Here is a 25,494-nt window from a genome sequence, read left to right as displayed (position 1 = left end):
ACCACATATCAGTTAATTGGGACTCTGCATATGTCAATTATTTTGGAATGGTGTTTGTAACTATAGGTTTCAAGTGCACCCAATCCCCTAGTGTGGGGGAAGGGTGTGCAGTGAATTCTGGGAATTGTAGTTCGTTAGCAACAGGAGGGTAAGCGTGCTGGGCACTGATGAATGAATTGATAGATTCCCATCTGTATGGGGAGGTTGTAGTCCCAGTAGAGGGAAGGCGGAGTGTAAAGATCTTGGCTCCGCCTCCTCCTCCTCCCCCCCCCCTCTCTTAAGGTCACATACACAACACACGGCTGAAGACTCCAGTATCCCAGAGCAAGGAAAATCCAGATTTCTCCGTAAGTGTCTGTGTGTAGAGATCTGTGGATGTGTCACCCAGTGCCAGGTGCGTCCTGTGCTGGGTGACCACGCGCAGAGGAGCAGACTTGTTGCTACATAGTGACATCTAGGATGTAGAAAGTTTCTATTTCCGTACGGGGGGTTAGGGGTCTGCAGACTTCCTGTGTACCGTTGTCTTTATTTTGTACGTATCTCATCCCTAGTGATTTTTTTCTTTTAAGGCCTCTAGACCCGGAGCGATTTTCCTTTTAAATCTGATCAATAACGATCGTTCTTAACGACGATCGTCTGGTGTAAATGATCCAAGGCATCGAAGATAGAACCTACGGCGAGGGCATTAAGATCGCAAGTAATGATTGTGAATGTGCGACTTGGGTTAGGGCTACACGGCGACGACTTTGGTCGTACGACAAAAAAAATTTCCGATTTGTCTGCGCTTTGCGGTTACACGACTATTTCAGAAATGCAAGTTTGTGGCGAATCACATGCGATTTAGGTTCCGGCATCCGGTAGACACACCAAAAAAACTCTCAAGTCTCAATGTCGCAGTCACACGCAACTTACAACTTAAATTAAAAACGTAATTTGGTTTAATACTGCGGCTCCATGTTGACTTTTGGTTGCAGTAGGTGCAACGCAACCGCCATGTTTTTCTTTTGGGGAGACGTGCGACAATCTTATAATTTTCGCTCATTTGATTGTTGCGTGACCCCTTCATAGGGAAAAATTGGTTGCGTGAAGCTGGCGATTATCTGCGACCAAAAGTCTCCGTGCAGACCTAGTCTAAAGCGAAAGTTCTGTAATTTGTTTCAATTCCTCGCCGTTTTCAAGATCTCTGCTTGCTGTAAATGCTTGTTGATAGTCTTCATCAAATCCAGAATCTGGAAACTTGTACAGACCTAACACGTTTCTCAGCTGAGGGTTTGTTGGAGCCAGTCTAGACAATGCTCTGTGAGAGAAACAGTCTGGAATCTAAACTGATGTATTTTTCCTGCACTGATACATTGTAACAAACAATCCGGATAGGAGATTTGTGCTGACTGTATTTAGTCTCGCAATGGATTGTCTAGACCTGATACAATTGTTTTGCCTCGTGTTTTTATTACCTTACTTTGATGGCATATTGATACCAATATCGATTTTACTGACACATGACATGTAACCTTGTGCGATGTATTCGGACTGATGCAGGTGTTGGTCCTGTACTTGGTACCTGACACTGGTCACATCATGCTGGCTGCGATCCTGACCTTCCTCGCCCTACTGATCTGCATTGTCCTTTTGGTTATCTGGCGAGTGCGTACTAATGGCGAATGGGCGCTCTGGTGGCATGATAACTACCTGGAACGAATACGAGACTTTCTTTCTGGAACCACTCGGCCTGTAAGGATGTTGCAGTATGTACAGCGCTGTGCCAAGTACGGGGATGCCCTCAGCGTCATTTCTGCCATAGATTCCTATTGTTCCAACGTGGAATGGGCCATGAATGTTGGCGATAAAAAAGGTAAGAAGGACAAGTTGTCATATCATTATTATCGGTACTAAGAAATATTGGATTATCAGAAATTTACTGTCGTTTTATTCTTGTACATAGGGGGCAGTATTATAGTAGTTATATTCTTGTATATAGGGGGCAGTATTATAGTAGTTATATTCTTGTATATAGGAGTAGTATTATAGTAGTTATATTCTTGTATATAGGGGGCAGTATTATAGTAGTTATATTCTTGTATATAGGGGCAGTATTATAGTAGTTATATTCTTGTATATAGGGGGCAGTATTATATTAGTTATATTCTTGTATATAGGGGGCAGTATTATAGTAGTTATATTCTTGTATATAGGGGGCAGTATTATAGTAGTTATATTCTTGTATATAGGAGCAGTATTATAGTAGTTATATTCTTGTGTATAGGGGGCAGTATTATAGTAGGTATATTCTTGTATATAGGAGGCAGTATTATAGTAGTTATATTCTTGTATATAGGAGGCAGTATTATAGTAGTTATATTCTTGTATATAGGAGCAGTATTATAGTAGTTATATTCTTGTATATAGAGGCAGTATTATAGTAGTTATATTCTTGTATATAGGAGCAGTATTATAGTAGTTATATTCCTGTACATAGGGGGCAGTATTATAGTAGTTATATTCTTGTATATAGGAGGCAGTATTATAGCAGTTATATTCTTGTATATAGGGGCAGTATTATAGCAGTTATATTCTTGTATATAGGAGCAGTATTATAGTAGTTATATTCTTGTATATAGGAGCAGTATTATAGTAGTTATATTCTTGTATATAGGAGCAGTATTATAGTAGTTATATTCTTGTGTATAGGGGGCAGTATTATAGTAGGTATATTCTTGTATATAGGAGGCAGTATTATAGTAGTTATATTCTTGTATATAGGAGGCAGTATTATAGTAGTTATATTCTTGTATATAGGAGCAGTATTATAGTAGTTATATTCTTGTATATAGAGGCAGTATTATAGTAGTTATATTCTTGTATATAGGAGCAGTATTATAGTAGTTATATTCCTGTACATAGGGGGCAGTATTATAGTAGTTATATTCTTGTATATAGGAGGCAGTATTATAGCAGTTATATTCTTGTATATAGGGGCAGTATTATAGCAGTTATATTCTTGTATATAGGGGGCAGTATTATAATAGTTATATTCTTGTATATAGGGGGCAGTATTATAGTAGTTATATTGTATATAGGGGCAGTATTATAGTAGTTATATTCTTGTACATAGGGGGCAGTATTATAGTAGTTATATTCTTGTATATAGGGGGCAGTATTATAGTAGTTATATTCTTGTATATAGGGGGCAGTATTATAGCAGTTATATTCTTGTATATAGGAGCAGTATTATAGTAGTTATATTCTTGTATATAGGGGTAGTATTATAGTAGTTATATTCTTGTATATAGGGGGCAGTATTATAGTAGTTATATTCTTGTATATAGGAGCAGTATTATAATAGTTATATTCTTGTATATAGGGGGCAGTATTATAGTAGTTATATTCTTGTATATAGGAGCAGTATTATAATAGTTATATTCTTGTATATAGGGGGCAGTATTATAGCAGTTATATTCTTGTGTATAGGGGGCAGTATTATAATAGTTATATTCTTGTATATAGGGGGCAGTATTATAGTAGTTATATTCTTGTATATAGGAGGCAGTATTATAGTCTTGTATATAGGGGCAGTATTATAGTAGTTATATTCTTGTATATAGGGGCAATATTATAGTAAGTTATATTCTTGTATATAGGAGAAGTATTATAGTAGTTATATTCTTGTCTATAGGGGCAGTATTATAGTAGGTATATTCTTGTCTATAGGGGCAGTATTATAGTAGGTATATTCTTGTATATAGGGGCAGTATTATAGTAGTTATATTCTTGTATATAGGGGGCAGTATTATAGTAGTTATATTCTTGTATATAGGAGCAGTATTATAGTAGTTATATTCTTGTATATAGGGGGCAGTATTATAGAAGTTATATTTTTGTATATAGGGGGCAGTATTATAGTAGTTATATTCTTGTATATAGGGGGCAGTATTATAGTAGTTATATTCTTGTATATAGGAGGCAGTATTATAGTCTTGTATATAGGGGCAGTATTATAGTAGTTATATTCTTGTATATAGGGGCAATATTATAGTAAGTTATATTCTTGTATATAGGAGAAGTATTATAGTAGTTATATTCTTGTCTATAGGGGCAGTATTATAGTAGGTATATTCTTGTCTATAGGGGCAGTATTATAGTAGGTATATTCTTGTATATAGGGGCAGTATTATAGTAGTTATATTCTTGTATATAGGGGGCAGTATTATAGTAGTTATATTCTTGTATATAGGAGCAGTATTATAGTAGTTATATTCTTGTATATAGGGGGCAGTATTATAGAAGTTATATTTTTGTATATAGGGGGCAGTATTATAGTAGTTATATTCTTGTATATAGGGGGCAGTATTATAGTAGTTATATTCTTGTATATAGGGGGCAGTATTATAATAGTTATATTCTTGTATATAGGGGCAGTATTATAGTAGTTATATTCTTGTATATAGGGGGCAGTATTATAATAGTTATATTCTTGTATATAGGAGCAGTATTATAATAGTTATATTCTTGTATATAGGGGCAGTATTATAATAGTTATATTCTTGTATATAGGAGCAGTATTATAATAGTTATATTCTTGTATATAGGGGGCAGTATTATAGTAGTTATATTCTTGTATATAAGGGGCAGTATTATAGTAGTTATATTCTTGTACATAGGGGCAGTATTATAGTAGTTATATTCTTGTAGATAGGGGGCAGTATTATAGTAGTTATATTCTTGTATATAGGGGTAGTATTATAGTAGTTATATTCTTGTATATAGGAGCAGTATTATAGTAGTTATATTCTTGTATATAGGAGGCAGTATTGTAGTAGCTATATTCTTGTATATAGGGGCAGTATTATAGTAGTTATATTCTTGTATATAGGCGCAGTATTATAGTAGTTATATTCTTGTATATAGGGGGCAGTATTATAGAAGTTATATTTTTGTATATAGGGGGCAGTATTATAGTAGTTATATTCTTGTATATAGGGGGCAGTATTATAGTAGTTATATTCTTGTATATAGGGGGCAGTATTATAATAGTTATATTCTTGTATATAGGGGCAGTATTATAGTAGTTATATTCTTGTATATAGGGGGCAGTATTATAATAGTTATATTCTTGTATATAGGAGCAGTATTATAATAGTTATATTCTTGTATATAGGGGCAGTATTATAATAGTTATATTCTTGTATATAGGAGCAGTATTATAATAGTTATATTCTTGTATATAGGGGGCAGTATTATAGTAGTTATATTCTTGTATATAGGGGCAGTATTATAGTAGTTATATTCTTGTATATAGGGACAGTATTATAGTAGTTATATTCTTGTATATAGGGGCAGTATTATAGTAGTTATATTCTTGTATATAGGAGCAGTATTATAGTAGTTATATTCTTGTATATAGGGGCAGTATTATAATAGTTATATTCTTGTATATAGGGGCAGTATTATAATAGTTATATTCTTGTATATAAGGGGCAGTATTATAGTAGTTATATTCTTGTATATAGGGACAGTATTATAGTAGTTATATTCTTGTATATAGGGGGCAGTATTATAGTAGTTATATTCTTGTATATAGGGGCAGTATTATAGTAGTTATATTCTTGTATATAGAGGCAGTATTATAGTAGTTATATTCTTGTATATAGGGGCAGTATTATAGTAGTTATATTCTTGTATATAGGAGCAGTATTATAGTAGTTATATTCTTGTATATAGGGGCAGTATTATAATAGTTATATTCTTGTATATAAGGGGCAGTATTATAGTAGTTATATTCTTGTATATAAGGGGCAGTATTATAGTAGTTATATTCTTGTATATAGGGACAGTATTATAGTAGTTATATTTTTGTATATAGGGGGCAGTATTATAGTAGTTATATTCTTGTATATAGGGACAGTATTATAGTAGTTATATTCTTGTATATAGGGGGCAGTATTATAATAGTTATATTCTTGTATATAGGGGCAGTGTGAAGGGTCTGTGTGAAAATAGGACATGTCCTATCTTTTCACACATCCCTCCGTAGACTCTCCACTATGGTGGATGCGTGACATCGTGTCCCGCAGCGCTGAGCACGGATGCACCTCGGACATGAAAAACTGCAGTTTTTCACGTACGAGATGTGCAGCGCTCGTGTGAATCTGGCCTAAAGAAAATATGAAATCTATGCAATATCCTGAGATCTGATAGGACTGAAATTTAAAATGAAAACTGTACAAACTTACCATTTAACTTAGGAGTGTTGACTGCTCTGCAGGTCAGAGAATGCTGGAAATAAACTACAAGTGATACATCCCGTTTACTACAACATCTTGTTTTTCATTCTGATGCCAGGTGAGATCCTCGATGCAGTGGTATTAGAGACGCGCCCTCATTATGTATTGGAGCTTGGCACATATTGTGGATACTCCACTGTGAGGATTGCTCGTCTGCTGCCACCTGGTGCCCGACTTATTACGATAGAAATGAACCCCCACTATGCCCAGGTGGCTAGAGAGCTGCTTCAGCATGCAGGACTGGATGCACAGGTGAGAAATGGCATTATGCCAAGGACATGTTGGACTGCAGCTTTTACATATCCATTATCTTATCCATCTCTCTCTCTCTTTTTTTTAATTTGTCATACACCCCTTGAATTTTTCCTTATCCCTGTCCGCCTATAGCTGCCCTCTATATCTGATTTTCCGCTACCTTCCACTTCTCCCTCCTCTTGCCCTCCCGAAGAGCAGACCGCCATGCAGTCCACTTGCCAACAGCGCAAGTGGCGTCTCCAAGAAGCTCTGCTCTATACCACGCTGCACTGTCTGCAGCTGCCGCTTCAGCTGTTTTCTCGTACTGCCCAATACCCATTGAGGCCTTCCTCACCTCCTGCACAGGAAAAATCTGCAGGGAAGCGGCCAACAGGTCAAACATGCAAGGTGAGATCCCCGTATCCATCAGTCCTGTACATGGAAACGTAGGATTTGCAAGTATTTTTTAATTTGTTTTGCTTTGTTAGTGTTACGGAGCGATTGAGATAAGCCTGGGATGGATTTAATGGCATTACGAGAGGTGGACATGAGAGATCATGAAGTGTAACAGACTGTAGTCAATTCTGACACCTTTCTTCCTGGTCTCGAAATTTTACAGGAGTAAGCTACAGATGCCCCCAATGAGTGTGGCAGCCCCCGGGGTGCCGCCCACGTGTGTGTCAGCCACAGATTACCTTTCAAACTGGCTGGGACAGGTGTGGACATCCAGAAACGGTCTAACATTGGAAGCTCAAGATGCTATCCCGAAGACGCTGGAATCTTTTACACGGGCTAATCATCGAATGCTCATCCTGATCATCAGGGTGCCGATCAACGAGTAAACGTTTGTTGATTGGCTGATTATATTGTTTATGCAACATGAAATATAATCTGTGCTGCCAACATGATAGAAAAGTATGGAGACAAGTGACCGCGGTAACAAGCGCTTGTAAAAGGAGCAAACAAGTGTCGATCAATGAGCGGTCTCGTTGATCGGCACTCGTTCACACGGCTCATGTCGGGCTGTGTAAGAAGACCCTAAGTCTCCTGCGTATTTTTATTTTTTTTCAATTTAGCCAATCGAAAACCTTCTGTAACTTGAAAGTAGTCATCCACATATAGGTGAACTACTAAATATTATAGAGCTATTAGTCATATATTCCAGTCTTCAGATGATATGTCACCACTTTTTTTTCCCCTATAGAACAGTGTACGGAGGGGGGGGGGGGGATTTGATTTCAGCCGTCTGTTATGCTTTGTGTTACTTTCTCGGGTTACAGAGGACATTATCCGTTTTCCAAGGTGGGACAGACTTCTCCAGTAAGAACTAGTGGTTATAATTTGGACAGGACAGGGGCGTTTGTCCATTGAGACATATATCAACCATATGTAGATCATGAAAAGACCAAGAGCTGTGCATGTATGTGTCTGATGGGATAGGGGGAGGTGTTATAGTAGTTATATTCTTGTATATAGGGGGCAGTATTATAGTAGTTATATTATTGTATATAGGAGCAGTATTATAGTAGTTATATTCTTGTATATAGGGGGCAGTATTATAGTAGTTATATTCTTGTATATAGGGGGAGGTGTTATAGTAGTTATATTCTTGTATATAGGAACAGTATTATAGTAGTTATATTCTTGTACATAGGGGGCAGTATTATAGTAGTTATATTCTTGTATATAGGGGGCAGTATTATAGTAGTTATATTCTTGTATATAGGGGCAGTATTATAGTAGTTATATTCTTGTATATAGGGTCAGTATTATGGTAGTTATATTCTTGTGTATAGGGGGCAGTATTATAGTAGTTATATTCTTGTATATAGGGGGCAGTATTATAGTAGTTATACTCTTGTATATAGGGGCAGTATTATAGTAGTTATATTCTTGTATATAGGAGGCAGTATTATAGTAGTTATATTCTTGTATATAGGGAGCAGTATTATAGTAGTTATATTCTTGTATATAGGGGCAGTATTATAGTAGTTATATTCTTGTATATAGGGGCAGTATTATAGTAGTTATATTCTTGTATATAGGGGCAGTATTACAGTAGTTATATTCTTGTATATAGGAGGCAGTATTATAGTAGTTATATTCTTGTATATAGGAGCAGTATTATAGTAGTTATATTCTTGTATATAAAAGCAGTATTATAGTAGTTATATTCTTGTATATAGGGGCAGTATTATAGTAGATATATTCCTGTATATAGGGGCAGTATTATAGTAGTTATATTCTTGTATATAGGAGCAGTATTATAGTAGTTATATTCTTGTATATAGGGGTCAGTATTATAGTAGGTATATTCTTGTATATAGGGGGCAGTATTGTAATAGTTATATTCTTGTACATAGGGGGCAGTATTATAGTAGTTTATATTCTTGTATAAAAGGTGCCACAATTGTCACAATGACTGCGGACATGCGCTGTGAATTCCCATCACATCAGCAAAAAAATAGAAAAACCACTCACCTCAGCGCTCCTCTTCTGCCCTCCGGCTTCATCATCACTCCAGCACGCCTCATACAACGTCCTGAGCAGCATCGGGGTCTTATATGCCACTCATAACTTCAATGTCATACGTTGCATACGACGTCCTGATGATAGCCGGCGTAGGTATTTTGTAAGAAGGAGTGATGAGGAAGCCGGAGGGCAGAAGAGGAGCGTTGAGGTAAGCGTAATATGTAGTAAATTAATATTGTGTGACATAGAACCAGCTGATAAAAAAATTGGTTCGCCAATGACTAATTTTACTCTTGGGGACACCACTGTCAGGATGTGCCTCATTGCATTGGGGTCAGAATTTTATTTCGGGCGTAGGCGTCAGGTAAATGAGCGTTTATCATGCTGTATTTCCTTTGGGATGAAATCTATAGGGAAGAAGGATCTCATCTACCTGACAGCAGAGACCTTGGTACATTAGTAGAGGGCATGCCTCTATATCGGCATCCAGAGTGACTCCTTTATCATCTAGGGCAGGGGTATGGATAATTGCTCATGGGCCTTGGTACCTAAGGGGGTCCATCTAACAAGACCGCATTGCTATGCGTGTGATGGTTGGGCTGGGTTTCTGGTACCGAATCTGTATGGGCTCCCAGGGGCTTCCAGCTCTTCTGAGCCTTAAGGTTGCGGACTATATTCTAAAGACCGGAGGCTGTAATGGCACCCATGTTAATCGTCACACAGTCCATATCGGTAATGTCGGCCATATTGTTTTCCACCCAGCTTTCCCAGGAACAGATTAATTGTATAAAACAATTCTTGTCGCGCAGGTGGAGCTGTTGGTGGGTTCCAGCTCAGTCCTGATTCCTCAACTGAAGAAGAAGCTGGACATAGAAAAGTTTGATCTGGTGTTTATAGACCATTGGAAAGTGAGTTACCTCCCTGACACCAAACTGCTGGAGGTGAGTGCGTTGTGCGGCCGTCATGGCTGTGTTAACCCCTGCAGGTCCTGGTGTGCAAGGGATTTATATAACTGGTTAAAAACCGCTGCACGCTCTCTAGGTTTCATTTACGTTGAGCTTTTATTTCGTTTTTCACATATAAAATGATGATGTTTAGTTCTCGGTGCATTTAATCGCTCAATGTTATTATTAAAAGTTCTGTAAATTACGGCTCTGTTCACATCTGCCTTGTGTTTTCCGTTACTCCGTTTCTAAATGTATTTTTTTTTGCATTCATTCTCTGTTTGGCTCCGTTCCGCCAGGGTTCCGTTCTTCTTTTTTTTTTTTTTAACTGGAAACAATGGTGTAGTCTGTTTTCTTTTAATATTGAATGGATATGAACGGTATGTCTTCCGTTTCTATCCCTTTAAGCTTCGTTCACATCTGCGTTAGGGCTCCGTTCCATAGGTTTCCGTTTCCATCACCATTGATTGCAATGGTGACTGATCCGGTGCCAATGTTTTCAGTTTGTCACCGTTGTGTAAGGGTTCCGTCGTTTTGACGGGATGAATAGCGCAGTCGACTACGGTATTGATTCCATCAAAACCACGTCACCCTTACACAACGGTGACAAACGGAAACCATTGGCACTGGATCCGTCACCATTGCAATCAATGGTGATGGAAACGGAAACCTATGGTTTCCATTTGTGTTTGTCAGGGCTCCCTTCCAACAGAAAGGAGCCCTAGCGCAGATGTGAACGAAGCCTTTGGGTATGTTCACACACAGAGTCAAAAACGTCTCAAAATACGGAGCTGCATTATTTTACCCGGTACAACCACAAACCCCGTGACGGAATTCCAATGAAACCCATTAAAGTCAATGGGTTCCGTCGGCCGCCGGTGGTGTCCATGGTGCAATGTAACTAGCGCTTCCGGTTTTCTCATGGAGCGGAACAGCTGAATGCTGGTGTGAACCCAGCGATAACGGATGCCAAACTAAAACAAAAACGGAATAGATCCATCAAAAAAAAACCGTAATATTTACCTTCCATTTGTTTTTGCGTCCATTTCCGTTTTAATTTGATGGATCCATTCACGACAGAAGGGTGAGCGCAGATGTGAACAGAGCCAAATAGTTTTCAATGACTCTGCTTACTGTCAGAATGGAAACATTATTGGTTGACATCTAAAGGCTGAAATCCTGTCCTGCTTTTACAGTTGCACGGTTTGTTACAGGAGAATGCTTTGATAGGCTGTAATAGGCCGTGCGCCGGGGTCAGTTGAACATAATCAGGACAGGTTTTAAACCTCTGACAGCAAGCAGAGTTATTTTTTTAATATTATTCTTTAACGTTTTCAAATATTAAGAGAGGGTAAGATTGAAAAAATTGCAAACCAACAAAATACAGGTAAAAACAACGGGCTGATGAGCAAACAAGCGTCCTGCAAAAGTAACGGGCCAAAAGAAGTAAGGACAAAACTAGAAACCATAAGACTCTGGGAATTGGGACCGGGATAAACCGTGAATTTCGGAGGATGGGGTGTTACCCGGTGAGACCAGAAAATAGCTTCTCTTCACCGCTCTCCTGTCTTATGAGGAGGCGGAGCATGACACAGGGATCATCTATTTGGCTTGCTCAGAATCCGTGTCATGCTCCACCCCAGCAGGCCGCCACTAGACCAAGAATTGCGAAGATAAGGCGTCACCTGATCCCTCATATCTCCCCATGCTTGCTTCACCTCCGCTTTGCTGGTCTTCTCCGGCCATCTATGCCGTGGTTCCTTTTGCATGTTATTCCCCATGATGCCTTGCCTCTCTATATACCTGCCCCTGGCCTGCCCACCTCAGCAGTACCCTAACCATCCATTCTCTCATGCAGGAATACGGCTTGTTAAAATCGGGCTCTGTTCTCCTGGCCGATAACGTCACTTGTCCTGGAGCTCCGGACTATCTGAAGTATGTAAGGAACAGCCCGCAATACCGGAGCAAATATTTCCCAGCGCAGCTGGAGTACCTGCAGGTGGAGGATGGCGTGGAGAAGTCGGTCTTCTTAGGATGATTCCAAGCCTGGTCCGTATATAAAACAATAAAGCGCTGGACTGGTGACATAGGACAATGTCAAAGACCGCAGAGGGAATTTTGGCTGGTTGGCATCCAGTTCCCACTCCATTGCCCCTCTCGTTATTTAGATTAGATTGTCACATGACAGTGTGGGTCTGGTTTTGACCACCCGGCTTTTTCGCGTGGTACCACAATGGAGATGACCTCTCACTTTTTTTTGATTTGGCAAGGAGAACAGTCGTTTGGGTTCTTACGGCATCCGATAACTGGTCCTATGGATACGTCACCAGGTCCGGTCTTCGGAGACAGATGTGGTTTTTTTACGTGAAAATACCTACTTGGACATAATTACATGTAAAATAAGAATAAATCCTTGAGTCGTCGTCCTATTATGTTAAGTTGCTAAAAATTCTACTGTGGCTTCTATGGGGACAGCTGGGTGACAACCAGGATGTTCGTTCGTATAAATGGCGTGTGCGTTGTCATCCATCTTTCCCAGACTCCTTAGAGCAACTCACGACCCTGTTTGAATGGCAAACTTACCCAGTTCTACAGATAGACACCCAACATAGCTGTGCCAGCTTTCCCAGACTCTTGAAAGCATGGTTATGGCGTTGTGCTCTTATTCCAGTCCCGATTAACTCTGTGTCAGTGTTGCGTCCGTAATTGGGCCACAAAAAAGTATCAGCATTGGGCTCGTGTGAAGGCTGGGCGAGCGCAGACGTGGCATAATTGTTGTGGGTTGGCACACATGGATAAACGAGCCCTAATAAGGGCTGCTTTAAGGGGTACCCCCGATTTTGACATTCTCATTTACCTTTAAGGAACTCTTGGGCGCATGCACACGACTGCTGTTTTCTTCGCTGTCCTATCCGTTTTTTTGTGGCTAGCATTCATTTCTATGGGGCCATGCACACATGTGTTTTTTGGGGTTTTTTTTTTTCCAGTCTGTCCGTTCTGCAAATTATAGAACAGGTCCTGTGCTGGTCCGTATTTGCGGTCCATCTAGTGTGGGGGGTCTGCAAAAAAAAAACATGACCATACACGCAAGCCCCGAGGATCCATGTTGTGCGCTTTGCAAAATAGAAACGGTCGTGTATAGTAGTGGATACGCTTCTTATCGCTGGTGCCTGTGAAGGAGGGGATGCGGGAGACCCCCACATTCCAGTATAGGACACGTCTGAGAGTCTGCAGCACCTCGGCTAATAGGCTGTAATTAGAATAATGACAGGGGGCTCAGGAATTTAGGTCACCCAGCCGGAGGGGGCTGCTCACGAGGCCTGTAAGGATTAGGGCACTACTTAGAGCTGGTATAATTAGGAAGGACGCAGCCTAAATGAACTCTCCCTCCTCCAGTTCAGTCATTAATATTGGTTGTACCCGCAGCCTGATGATTGATGTTCCAGGTGGGTATAAATGAGGAATAATATCAGGTCAGGTTGGGTAAGATTGCCGGGAGGGCTGTAGGGTTATTTGCATATGTAAATCTATCCCCAACCACCAAACAGCAGAAGGAAATGGAGCAGGACAAGTCGATCTAATTTACACTAAAAATGGCCAAATTCTTTACACAATTCACGGCATCGTATTTTTCCCTCAATGTTGCAGGTACGAGGACTGCGGCTGCACCGTATTATTACTATATCATATCATTGCCACTTATCTATACACATTGCAGCTCCAGGGTATTGTGAAATAAAATCATCCCCAGGGATTGCTGTGCTGGTGTATCTAAGCCTATCATGTGTGATACTGTCTGCTGAGCCGTGTATCTAAGCCTAGCATGTGTGATGCTGAGCTGGTGTATCTAAGCCTATCATGTGTGATGCTGACTGCTGAGAGGTGTATCTAAGCCTATCATGTGTGATACTGTATGCTGAGCTGGTGTATCTAATCCGATCAAATGTGATGATCGGCTTAGATACACCAGCTCAGACTATGTGTGATGCCATCTGCTGAGAGGTGTATCTAAGCCTATCATGTGTGATACTGTATGCTGAGCCGCTGTATCTAAGCCTATCCTGTTGATACTGTGCTGTCAGTTTATCTAAGCTTATCATTTGTGATACTGTATATTGAACTGGGGTATCTAAGCCTATCCTGTGTGATATTGCCTGCTGAACTGTGCATCCAAGCATATCGTATGTGATACGGTCTGCTGAGCTGGTGTATCTAAGCCTATTATGTGTGATACGGGTTCAGAAGACCACACAACAGTACATTAAATAAATTGCCAATACATAGTAATACATTGGGAGTATGTTAGGGGGGGGGGCACCTCTGTATTTGGATATGTACATATCTGACTCCCATTCATACGTCTTGCCGCTGGTATACATTTCTGTATCTACATTTTACAGTGATGTCACTTATTTTATAATTGTGTCACAGGGGAGATGAGCAGCAAATTTTGGATTAACTGTAATCTCTGCAAATGTCAAACGATGCCATCTGTAATATATGTCAGAGCTGGGAGCCATCCTGTACCCAGCGGCTGGTGAGAGCGTGCTCGGAGCAGCTATTGTATTACGTAAACCCGCTCGCATCATGGCACCGACTACTTCATTACCAGCTCCACGGAAGGTGCTGACTTTATATAAAAGATAACGTCTCCGGAGCTGCGCTCTAAAATAAAGAGTTCATAAACTGCCCAATATGTGTCATTCACCCCCTTATACACAGGTGAGAAATATAGTCCATGCATGTCCAGTCCTTCTATATATCCTCTGTTTATTCTACAAACCTTCTATATTGGTTAAAAGGAGAAATCTGGTGCGGACGACTTCTACTTATTCAGAATTCATGAAGTTTTAGAACTCTTTAACTTCTAAAGAAAACTGTCTCTCTAGTGCCACCTATGGGTGACTAATCTAATGGTCGACCGTTCATCGAGCCTTGATACATGAGTTGGGTCAGTGGCGTAGCTATAGGGGTCGCAACTGTGACCCGAGCGGCTCGGCGCAGGCAGGCGCGATGTAGTGACGTCATTGTGCCTGTCTGCGCCGAGCCAATCACATCACAGTGCAGAGGAGAAGGATCCTCCACCCGTCGTGGGAACGGAGATAGGTAAGTAATTATATTATTTTTCTATTAGGTACATACGTATGTGGGCATTATACTGGGTATGGGAAGGGGGGGGGGGCTCATATGGTAGCTGTTGAGGGGGCATTATACTGTAAGGGACTGCTATGGGGGGCATTATACTGTTTGGGGGCAGTTATGAAGGGCATTATACTGTATTGGACAGCCAGGGGGGGGGGGAAATTATACTGTATGGGGCAGCTATGGGGGGCATTATAATGCATGGGGCAGCTATGGAGGGCATTATACTGTATGAGGCAGCTATGGGGGGGCAATATACTGTATGGGGGTATTATACTGATTGGGACAGCTATGGGGGGGGCATACTGTATGGGGGTATGGGTCATCTATGGGTGGCAGTATACTGTGGGGTCAGCTATAGGGGCATTATACTATGTGGGGTTAGCTATGGGGAGAATTGTACTGTGGTGGTCAGCTATGGGGGCTATTATACTGTAGGGGGCATTTATGGGGTCTGTCAGTCAAGGCAGCTGGGCATAGGCGCATGCAGGGGTCTGGTGGTGTTGGGGGGGGGGGTGAATTCTTGCACCAGGGCCCATGAGCCTGAGTTGGGTGAATAGCCAAACATACACCCATATGGCACCGCACGGTGTTGCTGCTCCTCATACCCTTCAGTTTGGCTATTCACCCGAGTCCTGTATCACGGCTCTGAAGTGTTGGCCATTTATTTACAGGGAAATTATCTATAGGTGGCACTGGAGACGGTTTTCATGCTGCTGGAGAAAAGCTTTAACTTATGGGAAGTGCTTATGTGAGGATACGGAATAAAACGTCTTTTATTCTGAAAAAGTAGACGCCGTCTGCACTATATTCTTCCCTTCATCCAGTATAGGAGGTCCGTAAGTCAATAGAATCAGCATCAAGTGTGAACAGCGGCAGCAATGGACGAGAGAATATATTCATTGACCGTAACATCCATTTTTCCCTCTGCGTGTATGAGGCTGGTGAGTTACATGGATCAGGCAGGGCGTCTGATGGTGAGAGCTGCCGTCGCTGTCCGCTCACAGTCAGGCTATGTTCACACAGGGCGCTCACGCTGCATAAAAGCACACCGCATATCCGCTCTGTGCGCCGCGGGGAATAACCTCCGAAAAACCACACCAAGTTTTCTTAGCCACTTTGCTGCTACTGTATTATGCTGCAGATTTTCCGTAACTAAATCCGTTGCGTAAAATCTTCAGTATTTACGCTACGTGTGACTTTAGGCTCAATGCACAAGGGATGGAAATGCTGCAGGTTTTCAGCAGCGTATCTGCAACAAAATATACACGTTTTTAGGTTTGTATTTTTCTGCGGAAACGCCATGTAGTTGCGTAAATCATTGTGGATTTTCTTGCACATTTTTTGTGAAGCGTTGATTGTGCATATATATATATATTTTTTTTATACAGCGTTTCCACTGTACAAACCGTAATAAAACTCAACTTGTGTATTCTAGCGCAGAATTTACACTCATTTAAAGTGTAGCTAAACGTTTGACAAACTTCTGACGTCAGAAGTTGGATTGGTGGGGTCCGAGCACGGAGACCCCCACCAATCGCTAGAACGAAGCAGCTGAAGTGTCCGTGTGAGCGCTGAGTCGCTTCGTGTCTGTTCGGCTTCCGTTTGGAAGTTTGAGGTCGATTTTCCTCTCCCTGCACGCCTATTTTCGCAGCGTTTTTCGCCCACGGCAATAAAACGCCGCGAAATGCGCTTTCTCTGCCTCCCATTGAAGTCAATGGGAGGTCAGAGGCGTAAACGCCCGAAGATAGGGCATGTCCCTTTTTCCCGCGAGATGGTTTTACCGCTCGCAGGAAAAAGACGCCTCCACCTCCCATTGAAATCAATGGGAGGCATTTTCGGGCCGTTTTTGACGAGTTTTGCGGCGCGGTTTCCGAGTCACAACTCAGTGTGAACATAGCCTAAGATAAAACCGGCTCGCGGGAAAAAGAAGGGACATGTCCTATCTTCAGGCGTTTTACGCCTCTGACCTCCCATTGACATCAGTGGGAGACAGAGAATGCGTTTTTTGGCACGCTTTGCAGCGCGGTTTCTCTGTGTGAACTCCCCCTTAGGATTCAGCGCGTGTTCAAATTTCACGTGTGTGGTAGTTCAGACCTTATATTTACAGACACGGCCATACTAATTATGTTTGCGTTTTCTTTTTACTTTAGGGGAAAAATGGGAAGAAAAATATACATTTATTTTTTTGAACTTTAGGGTATGTTTACACAGGGCGGAGTATCCGCAGAATATTACAGTAGCAGCAAAGTGGAAGAGATTTGAATAAACCCTCATCCACACGCTGCAGAAAAAAAATCTACTGAGAAACGTTCAGAAATTGACATGCGTTTCGTTTTTTGTTTTTTTTTGATCTGCAGCGTGTCACTTATGGTGCGGAATTGTTGGTTTTTCCCCATTGAGTTTTTCATGGGGAAAAAGCTTTGATTCCACCGCAATAATCACAGATGTAAAAACAACCCCCCGGTGCTGTCCAAGTGACAGCTTCTTGTTCCTCTGGCTGTTCTATGTGCAAGATGGTCTCCTGGGAGGAGTTTTCATCCCATGTGACTGCTGCAGCCAATCACAAACTGTACCAGTCACATGGCCTGCAGCGTCATCACAGGCGCTCGAGCTGCACGGAGATCGGAGAGACAAGTCGCTATGACAACACAAGTCTAGAAGAGTGTTTTTTTTTTCCCGCATCTGATTCTGGATAAAAACAATTTCACCCTTTGGCGTGGTTTTTCACATGGAGTTCCCTGCCGGTTCTAGGTCGGACATGCCACGTAATTTTACGCAATTTATCCGACCTGTGTACACACGACTTTACTATTTTATTTTTTAGATTAAAAGCTTTCATTTTAATTCTTTTTAGTCCCACAAGGGAACTTGAACAAGATATTACACTATACACTGCAATACTTCTGTAGGCTCAGCAGCGTGGGGACATCTCAGGTCATGATGATCCTCAGCACATTTCATATGGAGTATGCACACTTCTGTGTCCTTGTATTAGTGACATTCCTTTAATCCACATTCCAATAATCCGGAAAGTCTGATAATCCAGCAAGGAAATGCAATATTCTGCAGAATTTCAAACAGATTAGGAATTTTTGTATTAATACTTTAATTTGGGCGGTCTTCTTAAAAGGTGGACGCTGGATTTTCAGACCCTTACTGAACGACTGTCCATAAGAGCACCCATACAGGAGGGACAGGCAATAAATCACCACCCTCCATTGTCCGGTTTCTATCCTCAGGAAGCATTGAAGATCTTGTGAAGCAGCGAGCGGTTGGTCTGTGATCGCTCCTGCGCTCGCTCCGCCTGTTCCTGCCGTTTCTGTATACGTTTCTTGTCCCCGTCCGATTTAAGTGTCTGTATTTCTTCCTCCGTCTTCCGCTGTGTGAAGTTCCATTGCTTGCCGGGCATCGTGCTGCCGCCGGGCTCTGCCGCCTTTTTGCGATCTGCTTTGGCAAACGTTTTGCTGCGATCCACGTTTTGCAGATAGAAGTTTGTCTCTCTTTTAGCCTGCGACACTTCAGCGCGCATCCTCTGCTTCCGCACCTGCCTCTCGATGGCCAGCCTTTCACTCAGGTGGGTCCACTTGAAGCGGTGGAGATACTGTGGAAGGAATAGGGGGAAGGGTCACTAAAAAGACGGCATGGATTGTCACAGAGAGAAGTAAAACTACCCCCATCTCACCTTCATATTCCATAAGTCATCGTGGAAACGGTTCTTCTTCCGCGTACCCATGGAGGCGTTGTTCAGACTGATCGCCACCTGTTTGGCCAAACGTTTGTCTCGAAATTCCACCCATCCTTCTACGAAATCACGGGCGTTGCTGCCGGCTTTCTTCTTCTTTTTTCGGACAGAGCGATCTGAGAGATATTTAACTTCCGATTAGTCTTATGGATGTTTCATGACAAACAGAGGGGTTGGTGCAAGGTATCACCCCCACCCTTGGAAGAGGTTTAGGTAAAAGTGTATGTATCGTCGTGGGTTATACTTAGCTTGGAGTATTCCCGTCAGCGTCGAATGCTTTTCAGCTCTGCTCTATAAGGGCACAGCTTGATCAGTGACTCCAGATTAACTGCATGGTCTATGAGAGTCTGAGGTGGTCTGAAAACACAACTACTGTCTCATCATAGTCCCCGGCTGCTTCTCTGTCCATAAAACAGTCTATGCTGTGTCAGGAAGCAGAGCCTCTCCCTTCACTTGGAGATCATGTCAGAAGTCTTGATCGGTGTGGGTCCGAGCACTGAGACCCTTACCGATTGCTAAAACAAAGCGGCAGAAGCACTTTGGTGAGTGAGCGCTGTTTAGCTTAGTTTCTCCTCAGGCTTCCTCGGATAGAAAGTCTGAGCCTGTACACCGCTCTGAGGAGATTCGAGCAGAAACAAAGCGGTACAGCGCTCACCCAAGAACTTCTGCCACTTTGTTTTAGCGGTCGGTGGGGGTTTCTGTGCTCAGACCCCCACCGATCAAAACTTCTGACATGTCAAATGTTTAGTTACCCTTTTAAATATCTTTAAACCGTTTAATTAACTTTTTTTTATTTTTTGTAGTCCCACTACGGGACTAGACTATGTGATCGTTTGATCGCTGATAGAACACTCTATGGCCCCATGCACACGACAATATTTTCACCTGTCCCGAAACACTGTCCGTATATACGGATCTGTACAAAAAGAGGGAGGTTGCATATTATGTCATCAACATGTTGCCGAGCAATGCTTCCGTAAATATGCACGGTTTACGGATGCACATCCATAGCGGTTTATTTACGTAAGCTCCTATAGACTTCTATGGGAGAGTCAGTGTCGTAATTACTGACAAAAATAGGACGGGTTCTATCATTTTTCAGCATTGACACCCATAAGTAAAAATACTGAAAGGTGTTCTTGGCCAATAGAAATGAATGGGTAATTACTGATGAAAAATACTGTCATGCATGGGGCCTAACTTCTGTTTTTCAGTGTATTAAACGGTTAACACCTAATAGGTGTGCTAAGATGTCAGACCTGGGGGCCTTTGTTAGGACCCCGGCTGCTATGGAAACCCAGAGGGGGGGGGGGCAAAGGGCTAACCAAGGGAACCCCCTCCCTCTGTAAACCACTAAGGGCTAAACGGCTGGGATGGAAGCGATCTCTGATCCTGTACTATTCCCACTACTTAGTTCCCATGGTGTAATAGTTAGTCATATAGTGGGAAGGAGTCAATAGGATTGTGCCACGCGTGTGTGTAATACAATCCTATTGATGTCTATGGGCGCCGCTTTATCATCAGTTCAGCGATCTTTGGAAATTCCGGGGATTCAGAACTTCATAAGGAAGTTGATGCCTTTTAATAGAAATTGGAGGTGTCCCGGCTCATGAGCCTTCACTGATGAAAATTTTAAAAACGGAGAGGTTCACTTTAAGGACATCTAGAAGATGGCCAGTGTTTAGTACTGGTCCATCAGCCTCCATATTGTGTGGGTATCTCCTATATAAGCTGCTTTCTTCTCACCCTCTGCCTGCAGAAAGATCCGTCCTACTTCTCCATGGACGCTCATCATGTTGCGGATGTGACGGGGCCGGAGCCGAGGTGGGATGTGACCCAGGTAAATAATTCCAGGGATAACCTTCTTCTTGTCTACTGAATTCTTCTCTTCTTCCACCATCTCTGTGTCATCTTCTCCCTGGACGCTCTCCTTTCCATCATCATCTTCTCCCTGGACGCTCTCCTTTCCATCATCATCATCATCTCCCTGGACACTCTCCCTTCCATCATCATCTTCTCCCTGGACGCTCTCCCTCCCATCATCATCATCTTCTCCCTGGACGCTCTCCCTTCCATCATCATCATCTTCTCCCTGGACGCTCTCCCTTCCATCATCATCATCATCATCCTCCTCTTCGCTTTCAGTCTTTCGCTCTTGTTCATCTTCCATGTCGTTCTCTAAATAGACAAAAGTTAAAAAATTAACCCCCGGTTTGGATTTTCCCACATTCTCTGGGATTTTTCTTGTCTAGAAACTCCCCTGATCTCATGACACCGAAGCCCCTTTTGTTTTTCTTAAAATAGTGTAACCCTTGACTAGGAGTAATTTGGATTGAGTTGCAACCCCATGCCTCAAAGCCCTAGGAATTACGCCAGAGTTGCCCCCGCCTCATGGGGAAAAAACATGACCTAGAATGCATTAAAGCCCCATCATGTGACCTGCTTCAAAGAAGTCACATTCCATGACCCAAACCATAGACCATGTGACCCCCTTAAAATGTAATGTCCGGTATCCACACAGTTAAGCCTATCAGTCTGTGCAGCCACTGTTCTCCCCTTGCTCTTTACACCGCACACTGTCACAGCACACGTAGACTGAGCATACATACTGCAGAACACGGAAGAAGCGACGGACTCCCTGCTCCACACAACGTGCACGGCTTGTCGCTCAACGATGACGTCACGGAAGGGGCGGCGACGGGGGGTGGAGTCTTCGCGGAGGGAGGTGAGAGGAGATTCGGGCGATGCCATAAACGTGGTGGGTGGGGCCAAGACAAAAGGGCGGGAAAAGTGAGCGAAATAATGTTAGCGTCTCGCACTCATTGCTGTGGTAATCGGGAAACTGAATAGACGCAAGTCACGCGGGTGCTGTCATTTACCTCAGCTGGCAAATCTTATATTCTGAATTTATGGCGGCTTAGATACACAGGCTCAGCAGACAGCACCATACGAGGCAGGCTTAGATACACCGGCATAGTAGACAGTATGCAGAAACCACACTGGTAATATGGTGGAGCAGCATTGTGTGTATACTGGTAATATGGTGGAGGGGCATTGTGTGTACGCTGGTAATATGGTGGAGGGGCATTGTGTGTACGCTGGTAATATGGTGGAGGGGCATTGTGTGTACGCTGGTAATATGGTGGAGCGGCATTGTGTGTACACTGGTAATATGGTGGAGCAGCATTGTGTGTACACTGGTAATATGGTGGAGCAGCATTGTGTGTACACTGGTAATATGGTGGAGCGGCATTGTGTGTACACTGGTAATATGGTGGAGGTGCATTGTGTGTACACTGGTAATATGGTGGAGCGGCATTGTGTGTACACTGGTAATATGGTGGAGCGGCATTGTGTGTACACTGGTAATATGGTGGAGCGGCATTGTGTGTACACTGGTAATATGGTGGAGCGGCATTGTGTGTACGCTGATAATATGGTGGAGGGGCATTGTGTGTACGCTGGTAATATGGTGGAGGGGCATTGTGTGTACGCTGGTAATATGGTGGAGGGGCATTGTGTATATGGTGGAGCAGCATTGTGTGTACACTGGTAATATGGTGGAGGGGCATTGTGTGTACGCTGGTAATATGGTGGAGCGGCATTGTGTATATGGTGGAGCAGCATTGTGTGTACACTGGTAATATGGTGGAGCGGCATTGTGTGTACACTGGTAATATGGTGGAGCGGAATTGTGTGTACGCTGGTAATATGGTGGAGCGGCATTGTGTGTACGCTGGTAATATGGTGGAGCGGCATTGTGTGTACGCTGGTAATATGGTGGAGCGGCATTGTGTGTACGCTGATAATATGGTGGAGGGGCATTGTGTGTACGCTGGTAATATGGTGGAGGGGCATTGTGTGTACGCTGGTAATATGGTGGAGGGGCATTGTGTGTACGCTGGTAATATGGTGGAGGGGCATTGTGTGTACGCTGCTAATATGGTGGAGGGGCATTGTGTGTACACTGCTAATATGGTGGAGCGGCATTGTGTGTACACTGCTAATATGATGGAGGGGCATTGTGTGTACACTGGTAATATGGTGGAGGGGCATTGTGTGTACACTGGTAATATGGTGGAGGGGCATTGTGTGTACACTGGTAATATGGTGGAGGGGCATTGTGTGTACACTGGTAATATGGTGGAGCGGCATTGTGTGTACGCTGATAATATGGTGGAGGGGCATTGTGTGTACGCTGATAATATGGTGGAGGGGCATTGTGTGTACACTGGTAATATGGTGGAGCGGCATTGTGTGTACGCTGGTAATATGGTGGAGGGGCATTGTGTGTACACTGGTAATATGGTGGAGCGGCATTGTGTGTACGCTGGTAATATGGTGGAGGGGCATTGTGTGTACACTGGTAATATGGTGGAGCGGCATTGTGTGTACGCTGATAATATGGTGGAGGGGCATTGTGTGTACGCTGATAATATGGTGGAGGGGCATTGTGTGTACGCTGGTAATATGGTGGAGCGGCATTGTGTGTACGCTGGTAATATGGTGGAGCGGCATTGTGTGTATACTGGTAATATGGTGGAGGGGCATTGTGTGTACACTGGTAATATGGTGGAGGGGCATTGTGTGTACACTGGTAATATGGTGGAGGGGCATTGTGTGTACGCTGGTAATATGGTGGAGGGGCATTGTGTGTACGCTGGTAATATGGTGGAGCGGCATTGTGTGTACGCTGGTAATATGGTGGAGCGGCATTGTGTGTACGCTGGTAATATGGTGGAGGGGCATTGTGTGTACACTGGTAATATGGTGGAGGGGCATTGTGTGTACACTGGTAATATGGTGGAGGGGCATTGTGTGTACGCTGGTAATATGGTGGAGCGGCATTGTGTGTACGCTGGTAATATGGTGGAGGGGCATTGTGTGTACACTGGTAATATGGTGGAGCGGCATTGTGTGTACGCTGATAATATGGTGGAGGGGCATTGTGTGTACGCTGGTAATATGGTGGAGGGGCATTGTGTGTATGCTGGTAATATGGTGGAGCGGCATTGTGTGTACACTGGTAATATGGTGGAGCGGCATTGTGTGTCTCTGGTGCGGTCATTGCTGGTGTGTTAGCGGGCTGGATGTGATCGGGTATACCACTATGTGAGCAGTTCCCTCTCCTGTTGCCAAATTAAAAAGCTTCCTATTAATTATAAGCGAGATGAAGTGGTGGGGGCTGCGCGGTATCATGCAGCCAGGAGGGTACAATTAATAGGAATACACGGCCTCTGATGGGAGGGCAGGGGATTTGGGGGATGTTAATCGGGTGCGGACAGCTGCCTCCCATACAGGGATTATAGGCACAGATCGGCGCTGCTCACACAAAGCCTCCATCCATTATACATTATTACATGACCCTGCGCTGGCACCACCTCCACAGTCTGTGCTCCGCTGGTATTACACGTATACAGACACTGCCTGTCATCTGAAAACGCTGAACCTGAATGCCCATCTGACCTGAGACCCTGGTGCGCCGCCACTGTTCTCCGGGATGTGACGAGTACCTGAAGGAGGGTCAGCAGTAAGAAAGGGGCACAAAACCTACTAATACAATACCCACATAAATCCACACAGGGCCAAGGAGGGAAATTGAGAATAGCGCTACTAATAGTAGCATACAGTGCTGTGCGCCATCTTACCAGTACACAGGGACTAAAATATCACTGCTATGTACTGTCTAAGTAATACAGTGCCATAAAGCTCCAAAAATAACTGTACCATGCAGTGCCGAAATCCGTAACCAAATTATCTACTACACCTAGTAATGTTCTCATTATTCTGCCTGTATAAACGTTTAAAATAATTGTTTATTAACAAAATTATTAAAATTGGTAGGGCACAGAGTGCCAAAAGATCCAGGTACAGGCAGTACCTGGATCTTTTGGCACTCTGTGCCCTACCAATTTTAATAATTTTGTTAATAAACAATTATTTTAAACGTTTATACAGGCAGAATAATTACATCTTAGTAATTTAAACGTATACCTCTACACAGTAATCTCTTGTATTTTTTCTAGTAATGTTCTCACACTCAACCACCCACTAATGTATCCACTCAGCCCTGTACCTGCACCCACTAATGTATCCACTCAGACCTGCACCCTCTAATGTATCCACTCAGCCCTGTACCTGCACCCTCTAATGTATCCACTCAGACCTGCACCCTCTAATGTATCCACTCAGCCCTGTACCTGCACCCTCTAATGTATCCACTCAGACCTGCACCCTCTAATGTATCCACTCAGACCTGCACCCTCTAATGTATCCACTCAGCCCTGTACCTGCACCCTCTAATGTATCCACTCAGACCTGCACCCTCTAATGTATCTACTCAGCCCTGTACCTTCACCCACTAATGTACTCTCAGCCCTGTACCTTCACCCTCTAATGTACTCACTCAGCCCTGTACCTTCACCCTCTAATGTACTCGCTCAGCCCTGTACTTTCACCCTCTAATGTACCCACTCAGCCCTGTACCTTCACCCACTAATGTACTCTCAGCCCTGTACCTTCACCCTCTAATGTACCCACTCAGCCCTGTACCTTCACCCACTAATGTACTCTCAGCCCTGTACCTTCACCCTCTAATGTACTCACTCAGCCCTGTACCTTCACCCTCTAATGTACTCACTCAGCCCTGTACCTTCACCCTCTAATGTACTCTCAG

The 25,494-nt window shown here is 42.9% G+C and overlaps 3 protein-coding genes across 4 annotated transcripts in view; 2 read left to right on the top strand and 1 right to left on the bottom strand.

The window, feature by feature from the left end:
- Positions 1-282: 282 nt before the first annotated feature.
- LOC142659136 (catechol O-methyltransferase A-like) lies at positions 283-12,360 on the top strand. The gene is made up of 5 exons (XM_075834936.1): positions 283-347; positions 1,540-1,852; positions 6,340-6,533; positions 9,797-9,928; positions 11,790-12,360. Exons 2-5 carry the CDS (start codon positions 1,579-1,581, stop codon positions 11,967-11,969), a joined length of 780 nt encoding a protein of 259 aa, XP_075691051.1. The 5' UTR covers positions 283-347; positions 1,540-1,578; the 3' UTR covers positions 11,970-12,360.
- A 5,175-nt stretch (positions 12,361-17,535) lies between these two features.
- ABT1 (activator of basal transcription 1) lies at positions 17,536-21,507 on the bottom strand. The gene is made up of 4 exons (XM_075834935.1): positions 21,428-21,507; positions 20,565-20,996; positions 18,759-18,934; positions 17,536-18,677 (listed from the first exon to the last, which is right to left on the bottom strand). Exons 2-4 carry the CDS (start codon positions 20,986-20,988, stop codon positions 18,312-18,314), a joined length of 966 nt encoding a protein of 321 aa, XP_075691050.1. The 5' UTR covers positions 20,989-20,996; positions 21,428-21,507; the 3' UTR covers positions 17,536-18,311.
- Positions 21,508-21,652: 145 nt separating this feature from the next.
- Positions 21,653-25,494, top strand: part of LOC142659129 (metabotropic glutamate receptor 6-like) — a 29,718-nt gene continuing 25,876 nt past the window's right edge. Inside the window, exon 1 of one of the 2 annotated variants that reach the window (XM_075834925.1) lies at positions 21,653-21,683. The gene's annotated coding sequence lies outside the window, so the exon portion shown is untranslated. Of the gene's footprint in view, positions 21,821-25,494 lie in introns of both variants that reach the window. The other variant, XM_075834924.1, reaches the window with a different exon arrangement.

This window comes from Rhinoderma darwinii, chromosome 8 (assembly GCF_050947455.1).
Source record: "Rhinoderma darwinii isolate aRhiDar2 chromosome 8, aRhiDar2.hap1, whole genome shotgun sequence".
Lineage (NCBI taxonomy): Eukaryota > Metazoa > Chordata > Amphibia > Anura > Rhinodermatidae > Rhinoderma > Rhinoderma darwinii.
Note: the sequence above shows the minus strand (reverse complement) of the source record. Positions and strands in the feature narration are given on the sequence as shown.

Coding starts and splice junctions, on each gene's coding strand:
- LOC142659136 (XM_075834936.1), top strand. CDS start 1,579: ATGCTGGCTGCGATCCTGACCTTCCTCGCCCTACTGATCTGCATTGTC. Junction 1,853..6,339: donor GAATGTTGGCGATAAAAAAG/GTAAGAAGGACA, acceptor TTCTGATGCCAG/GTGAGATCCTCGATGCAGTG. Junction 9,929..11,789: donor CTGACACCAAACTGCTGGAG/GTGAGTGCGTTG, acceptor TCTCTCATGCAG/GAATACGGCTTGTTAAAATC.
- ABT1 (XM_075834935.1), bottom strand. CDS start 20,988: ATGGAAGATGAACAAGAGCGAAAGACTGAAAGCGAAGAGGAGGATGAT. Junction 18,935..20,564: donor GATCTTTCTGCAGGCAGAGG/GTGAGAAGAAAG, acceptor AATATCTCTCAG/ATCGCTCTGTCCGAAAAAAG. Junction 18,678..18,758: donor ATGACTTATGGAATATGAAG/GTGAGATGGGGG, acceptor TTCCTTCCACAG/TATCTCCACCGCTTCAAGTG.